This window comes from Squalius cephalus, assembly GCF_949319135.1.
Source record: "Squalius cephalus genome assembly, chromosome: 4".
NCBI lineage: Eukaryota > Metazoa > Chordata > Actinopteri > Cypriniformes > Leuciscidae > Squalius > Squalius cephalus.
In genome coordinates this window covers 8,571,244-8,579,594 of record NC_137125.1, presented here as the reverse complement: position 1 = coordinate 8,579,594, position 8,351 = coordinate 8,571,244, and the positions used below count along the sequence as shown (strand labels likewise).

The following is an 8,351-nucleotide window of genomic DNA, read 5'->3' as shown; positions in this document are numbered from 1 at the left end:
TTATCAACTTGAAATACAGGCATATTTTTGTAGATGTGTTTGCTTACTAAACTAAATATGCATATATTTTTATGTCTGTCATGTTGGATCCATAGATAAACAAACTGCTTCGGTGTGTCGCATATACTTCGTCATCGTCTTGCTGCTCCCTCCCCGTTCTGTGATTGGTTCCCTATTTCAGGGGAAAAATTAGCCCATGGTAGCCAGACTACCTTGCAGCGTGAATAAAATCGCGCTGCTCAAGGCAGTATGGGGAAACCCAGGCTACTATTTATAGGGAATTAAGTGAGATTAAAGATATGGAATGTGTTGTAGTTGAAATATATTTTAGAGAAGAATCAATTGAAATATATAATTTTTATAACCCGTGTAAGAAGATTTCAATAAAGTTGTTTGAAAAGATTAGGAAAGAGACAAAGGAATTATGGTGTGGTGATTTTAATGCACATAATTGGTTATGGGGGAAGTAAAAATATAGATTATCCCTTAATCGCTGTTAAAAAAGGACAACACTTAAGATGTTTGGGGTCAAAATGACCCCAAACTTTTAAAGAGCGATTGCATAAGGATATATACATTTTTTATATGGAAAACTATATATAATTTTTTAAATTTACTTCTCAACTATACATTTATGCTGTGTTTTTGTGGAAATTTTGAAGTTTTGTAACTATTTACCACTGCATGAAAAGACTCAAATCTGGCAAAATACGGGAATGGTAAACTCCTGTTTGCCGGATGTATGTGGGAAAAAGCGGATCAGAGTAACATGGAACAGTATATTTCCAGATAAACCCGGAAACCTCACATATGTGGACATATACAGGAATCCGTGAAATTTCACGGACATATACAGCTGAAACACTGCTGGGTGTGAGAGGACTGACAACTGTTAGGTGTGAAGACCTTTCATATGTTAATGACTGACACTAACACAGTGCTGGCTGTTCTCAGAGGGAGGGGTGGCCAGGGAGGACTTCAGGGTTGAATTATCTCTGTACTACTAGGTTAGGCTACAGCAAACAAGCTTTTTGTACAGAAAAATAAATAAATTCTTAAGGCCCTGAAACACAAAACCGACGTCAAAGAACTAGCAATGACTAAAGCCGACTCTAGGGTTTACTCACGTCACCTGTGTCAGGGCCTTAAAACCACTGCATGAAAAAAAGTCTCTTAATCAAATATTTTTTATAAAAACAGGACAAAATAAACACCCAGTCTGAACATACGTTCACAAAAACATCTGAATATTTAATGAAATAAACAAAGGAATTTAATTAGTGCTGGGAAAAAATTAATCGCATCCAAAATAAAAGTTTGTGTTTGCATAATATATGTGTGTGTACTGTGTATAATTATTTTGTATGTATAAATACACACATATGCATGTATTTATTTAAGAAATATTTTCATGTATATACTGTATATACATTTATACATAACTTATATTATATATAAATATAAATCATTTATATATATAAATAAATAAAAATCTTAAATATATACATGCATATGTGTGTATTTATATATACAAAATAATTATACACAGTACACACACATATATTATGCAAACACAAACTTTTATTTTGGATGCGATTAATCACGATTCATTTTTTCCCAGCAATAAATTTAATGGAACAAATAAAGAAAAATGAACCAAACATTTCAGAATATCTCAAATTTTATTGTGAAGTTTTACAAATTGCAGACAACAACATTTGTCACCTTTTTCACAATTGGCTTTTAGCTTGCTTAGTTGGGGACATTTAATTTAATATTCAACAATATTATTGATCTGCCTGCGTTGACACTATTATATGAGATCTGAACTGAGCTGGACGATGATATCACGGTTTTCTCCAAAGTGGCTATATATATACACATTTAAATGTATTTATTTATTTATACAACAAAATGAATCACCACTGAACTGACTTAAGATGGACTGTGAAGCTATTTTCTTCTGGAAACAAACTTTCTTGCATTATTTTCCTGTTATCTCTGTAAAGCTACTTTGAAACAATCTGTATTGTAAAAAGCGCTGTATAAATAAAGGTGACTTGATATTTATTAAAAAGGTAGAAGGAACCTGAGCTTTTCTACTCCACTGAATTGAAGACCGAGGTCACTACAGTTAAAATCTCTTGCTGAGTTAATCCACCTTTAAACTATTAATGTCTATGAACAAATATGTATTTTTATGTTTGTGTGCCTCAGCATTTCTGAGTGAACACCGCTGGTTTACTCACTATTTTAAAGTGTACTGTCGATCACGTGATATGACGTCATGACGTGCAGCTGACGTTACCTGAAAAATCTATCCAAGATGGCTACCCTCTCGAGCGACGTGGTATCAAGAATGAAACAACTTGTAAGTAAACCAAAACACTTAAAAACTACTTTGCTTGTTGTAATATTGTAAGAATATCATATTACACGTGATATTTGACTGTTAGACGAGGCTATTTTTAAGTTGCAAGCGCGGTGCCGCGGGCGCGATTGCCGTCAGTCCGCCTGCTAGTTACAGAATATCCTGTGTAACGTTAGCAGCTACTGTTAATGTCGTGGCAGGGCAATAATGTTAACGTTAGTCAATAACTCTTTTCAGCAAGCGATAGTCCTTCTGTTTTTGAGTGTGTTGCTGCTGTTTGTGTTAAGCGCCCTGCTCTGGCAAGTTCAATGTGATGTTATCTACATGCACCCAAATGAGCTAGTGGCTAACGTTAGCAGTTATGTTAACTTTTACTCAAACAAAGTTAAGGTTATGGACATAATAGTTACCGAATGAACTATGCAAGTTTTTATTAAACCTTTACAAACGTCTTTTCATTATAGGTTTAAGTGGAAGGAGTGCAGTGAGCATCCCCCTAAATCAAGGTGACTCAAATGTTAATTTAGGCTGTAACTATTTTTCACCATTTCTTTTATTTGGAGCCTAATTCATTAGCATCAATCAAACGTCTCTTAAAAATTAAATCTCTTGCTGTCTGTTTTTGTGTGCATGTGCAGACCTACATTGTCACCAGAGAGCAACTTTATCGGTAAGTTAATAATAATAATAATAATAATAAATTTTATTTGTAATGCACTTTACATTATGGCAATCTCAAAGTGCTACAGAGCATATAGTAATCTAATAAAAAAATTAAGATTTAAAAATAGTTAAACCTAAAGAAAATACATTTAGTGAAAAGCTTTTTTAAAAAGATGCGTTTTTAGGTTTCGTTTAAAAACATCTGTAGTCTGTGGGGCCCTCAGCTGATCAGGGAGGGCATTCCACAACCTCGGGGCAGCCGATGAGAAGGCCCTATCACCCATGCTGCAGAGCTTGGTTCTGGGGGTGTAGAGGGTGTTTGTGTTTGCAGAGCGGAGAGTGCGTGAGGAGGTCTGATGAGTGAGGAGTTCCTGTAGGTAAAGGGGAGCATGTCCGTGAATGCACTGATGGGTGAGGAGGGAAACCTTATATTCAATTCTGAAAGGGACAGGGAGCCAGTGAAGAGATTTCAGGATGGGGGTGATGTGATCATGCTTGCGCACCCTCATCAGGATCCTGGCAGCGCTATTCTGGATCTATTGGAGTCGCTGAATGCTTTTACTAGAGATCCCAATAAGGAGCGCATTACAGTAGTCCAGCCTGGAGGAGACAAAGGCGTGGACGAGCTTCTCTGCATCAGTCAGGTTGAGTATTGGACGGAGCTTGGCTATGTTCTTTAGGTGGTAGAATGATGTCTTACAGAGGTGTTTGATGTGGGTGTCAAAAGTGAGTTGAGAGTCCATTTTAACACCCAAATTGGTGACAGATGATGAAAGGGCGATGTTTTGGCCAGAGAAAGTAATACTGTTGATGGTGGACAAACAGAGTTGATGTGGTGTGCCAATTAAGATGGCTTCCGTTTTGGAACTGTTTAGCTGAAGGAAATTGAGCTTCATCCACGCCTCTATCTCCTCCAGGCATGTGGTCAATGTGGATGCTGGCAAGGGAGCAGAAGAAGTGGGGGTTGTCCTGAGATAAAGCTGTGTGTCATCAGCATAACAATGGAAAGATATACCATGTCTGCTAATGACTTTTCCAAGCGGGAGCATATAAATGGAGAAGAGTGTAGGGCCCAGCACAGAGCCCTGAGGGACACCACAGGTGACATTGTGAGTGTGTGATTTTGCTTTGCCCAGGGCGACATGCTCCGTTCTGCCAGTCAAGTATGAAATAAACCAGTTGAGAGCATTTTCTGAGAGTCCAGTGGTGTAGTGCAGCCGGTGGAGGAGGATATTATGATCTACTGTATCAAAAGCAGCTGTTAGGTCTAGAAGGATAAGTAGAGATGGGGAACCAGTATCTGCTGCCATCAAGAGATCGTTGGTGATCCTGACCAAGGCTGTTTCTGTGCTATGGCCAGGGCGGAAACCAGACTGAAATTTTTCAAACAAGTTATTGTGTTTGAGGTGAACATGAAGTTGTGCTGCTACTATTTTTTCCAGAACCTTTGATAGGAATGGAAGATTGGAAATGGGCCTGTAGTTAGTGAGAACTTCAGGATCCAGAGTGGGTTTTTTCAGTAGGGGTCTGATGACAGCAGTTTTTAACGTTGATGGGATATGGCCAACCATGAGGGAGTGGTTTATGATCTTAGTGATGAATGGAGAGATAGCAGTAATGTTTGCCTTCAGCAGTGCTGAAGGGAAAGGGTCCAAGGCACAGGTAGACGACTTCATTTTTTTAATGACGTCCTCCACTACTTCCTGTGTGGCATCAGAGAAAGAGCAGAGGGGCTGAACAATCTCAAGCGGTGGGTCGACCGTTGGGAGAGTAAGGACAGCGGTGGCGGAGAGGTGAGAGCGGATGTTAATAACTTTTTGTTTGAAAAAATTGATGTGCATGTTGCACCTTTCCTCGGTGGTCTCAGAGTGGGACAATAAGGGGGGTTTAAGAAGGTGGTTTATTGTTGAAAAAAGTTGTTTGGAGTTACCGGAACTGTTATTGATGATAGTGGAATAAAACCTGGAACGTGCATCCTTCAGAGCATTTGCATATGCCTTCAGTTGTTCCCTGTATGCCTGTTTGTGAACAGTCAGTCCGGAGGCCTTCATCCGCCGCTCAAGGACACGCCCAGCCGTCTTCATCTTTCGCAGCTCGCAGGTGTACCAGGGTGCTGAGCGCGTGAATGAGACTGACCTGGATATTAAGGGTGCATGAAGGTCCAGAAGACTGCTCAGGGACTGGTTGTAGAAATCCACTGAGTCATCAACAGAAAGGGAGTCAGTAAAGCCGGTAGAGAGATGTTGAAGATCCTGGGCCAGGGCACTCGCATTGATGTTTTTCAACTTTCTGTAGTGGATCTGTCGCTTTGGTTTGGTATGGGAGGAAGGAAAGGGCAACTCCATTGACACGACCCTGTGATCTGAAACACCAAGATCATAAACATGTAGGTTGCTGAGAGGAGCGTAGTTAGATATAACCAAATCAAGTGTGTGTCCCCTGGAATGTGTGGGGACATCAACATGTTGTTGTAAGTTAAGGGAGTCTAGCAGCTGAAGAAAATCAGCAGCGGGATAACATGAGGGGGTGTCGACATGAATATTTATATCTCCCAGGATTATCGTATTAGCAGAGGTAGTACAGAGTGTTGTTAGGAGATCAGACATTTCCGTGATGAATGCAGAATTTGATTTGGGGGGCCGGTAGATAAGTAGAACAGTCATTGGAAAGGGGGGCTTACATTTAAATGCAAGACACTCGCAGGAAGATGTTGCAGGCAGCGCAATAGGGGACAGCTCCAGGTCCTGTCGGTGAATGACAGCTAGACCACCACCTCGACCAGTACTGCGAGCTGCCTCCAAGTAACTGTAGCCGGGAGGACAGGCTTCATTTAGGGCAGAGTAAACCTCTGGCTGATGCCAGGTTTCCGTCAGACACATGAAGTCAAGTCCTTTTTCCCTGATGTGTTCTTCAATCAGTATGGATTTATTATTGATGGATTGAGTGTTAAAAAGTTCGAATTTGACCAATGTCTGTGGGGTAAATCTCTGTACAGGTCGCAAAACATTAAAATCCACTCCACGCAGACTGGAATCCACTCCACGAAATGTATCCAGCCCAAAGTGCAGGAATCCCATACTGGAGTGCAGAGGTCTCGCGATATTTCCAGTGTTGATGGTAGCTGGAGTGACGGTACTCTGATGACGCGTCAGACATGCGACAGATGACCAGAGAGATGAGATGTTTGTAGCAGAGCAGCTTGGCTGGTTATGAAAGATGAATTTTCTACCGGAGCCTCTATGAATGTACCGAGGGCGGCGAAGAAGTCCAAGTTCTTTAATGATGGGGATGTTAAATCCCGGTGTAGTTGCAAAATTAAATCGTTACATTCAGTTGAAATTTTGTATCATTAATTTGTAAAGAGGTTGATTGCATAATTTGACTGGTTTCATATTGATTGTTTTATCTGTGCAGGTAAAGGACTTCTTGGGGAAATGGCCGGCTCTTCGGATTGAATCACAGGTAAAACAGACTCACTTCTCTTTTCTGCCACTCTTCACACATATTTCAATGCCAAATTTTTAATATGTATCACATTCAAATGGAACAGCAAATGCCACTATTCACTGTGTGTAAGAACTATCACTTTGCATGTGACCATGTTGCTCAACAATGTATTTTAACTGAACATGTTGCATCACAAATGTGTTTTCTGTTGCAAATCGAGTATTAGTCTTTTTATATAATTATTTTTGTTTGTTTTTGTAGCTTTGTGCTGAGTTCCAACGCATCACAAACGTCAACATACGGAACCAGTTCTATGCTGTGCTTGACCAACATACACCTGCACTGGTGGCCTTGTATAGGCAGAAGGCGGCACGAACCGGTAAGATATCAGAGGCGCTGCGTGACATCTTAAAGATTTATGAACTGATATGTTTTGTCTCTTATGTTTACTGTGATGGCCAACTTATTCAAACTGAAAATTCAGTTTTGTGGTTCTTGCAGATTGTAAATCCATTTAAACGCTTTTTAATTTCAAACTTTACAGGAATCTGTAAGGTGCCTCCATAATTCAGAGAACAACCCACACAAATACGATCCACAAACCGGGTAAGACTGTGTATTGTATACTGTAAATGTTAGTTTAATCTACTACTATATGGATTTGAAATACCAAAACTGAATTTCATTAATGATGCCTGCAACTTTTTCCTCCAGAATAAATTCATCACATAACCTGGCTGTGACCACTTATCTCTTCGAAGAATTAAGGACAACTTTTACAGACGTTGACCCTGAATGTGCAAAAGGTCATCTTAAAGATGTTGTAATCATTTTAATGTCCTCTGTTTTACTTAGTTTTATTGGCATTACATTTATTTATGATTTATTCAACAGGTTGCAAGACGTATTTTGAGACTTTGCGGAGGAAGTATTCTTTGGCTCAGCCTGAAAAGGCCCAGAAAAGAAACACTATGAAGAACACTGCAAAGAACCGTCAATGAAAGAGACGGGTAAGTTAAGAAACTGGTTAAGCAGGTTTTTTTAGTTTTTGTTTTTCAGAATGTAACTGTCCTCTGTGTTTTAGTGGTTAAATTACTGTTATGTTTTGCAGATGCTGGAGACCAGGTCCAGTGTTGTACAAACCAACACAGAAAGGGAACTGTGGAAGACTGCAACAATAGAACTGATGTCTGATGAAGATGCTATTGTTGATGGAAGGCCAGTGTGGATGGTGAGGTCTCCACCAAACAGAACCACAGAGTTATCTGCTCTCTGCCAGGCACTACTAACCAGACTAGAGGCTGACCCACGCTACGTCACACCACCAGTGCATCATGGCAGTTTGAAAAAAATTATATTTACATATATACACTTTAATTTCTATATTTATTTATTGATCTCGTTTTATATTGTATACTTTGTATATTTGTTCCTTTTTGATGTGCATGTTGCTTATCTACACGTTTTGTATTTTTTTCCTTTACACCTTTGTTCACATTTCTTTTTCCCCATTCATTTTAATGTATGTTTATAATGTTCTTTGGAATGTTCATGTTATATTTGTTTTTGTTCCTTTACATTTTCATCCCCTCAAATATTTTTGTTCCCCCATTCCTTTTTAATGCTTGTTTATAATGCTCTTTGGAATGTTTTATTTACCTTAATAAAAATGTCAGACTTTCTCATTGTTCTTTGTGTGTGTTTTTAAAATTATATTTGAATGTATTAAAATTGGGGGAAGGGGGGGTTTAGTGTATACTGAGCAATATCTGCATAGCTGGCCTATAACCAATCAAATCACTGTGCGATAAGGCCTAGGGGTGGGCTATGTTCTAAAAGTAACCAATCAAATCACTTTCCTGGGTTTTCA

General features: G+C 39.3%; 1 protein-coding gene across 1 annotated transcript; it reads left to right on the top strand.

Annotated features, from left to right (window-relative positions):
• Positions 1 to 6,458: 6,458 nt before the first annotated feature.
• LOC307157294 (uncharacterized protein) lies at positions 6,459 to 7,754 on the top strand. The gene is made up of 6 exons (XM_079869178.1): positions 6,459 to 6,496; positions 6,743 to 6,860; positions 7,026 to 7,087; positions 7,196 to 7,287; positions 7,376 to 7,491; positions 7,593 to 7,754. The coding sequence occupies exons 2-5, from the start codon at positions 6,795 to 6,797 to the stop codon at positions 7,480 to 7,482; spliced, it is 327 nt and encodes a 108-aa protein (XP_079725304.1). The 5' UTR covers positions 6,459 to 6,496; positions 6,743 to 6,794; the 3' UTR covers positions 7,483 to 7,491; positions 7,593 to 7,754.
• Positions 7,755 to 8,351: the final 597 nt, after the last annotated feature.

What these genes read in the sequence shown, in the direction of transcription:
- LOC307157294 (XM_079869178.1), top strand. Translation starts at nt 6,795, where the DNA reads ATGCTGTGCTTGACCAACATACACCTGCACTGGTGGCCTTGTATAGGC. An exon ending in GCAGAAGGCGGCACGAACCG is followed by an intron (nt 6,861 to 7,025) that starts GTAAGATATCAG and finishes CAAACTTTACAG; the next exon opens with GAATCTGTAAGGTGCCTCCA. An exon ending in AAATACGATCCACAAACCGG is followed by an intron (nt 7,088 to 7,195) that starts GTAAGACTGTGT and finishes TTTTTCCTCCAG; the next exon opens with AATAAATTCATCACATAACC.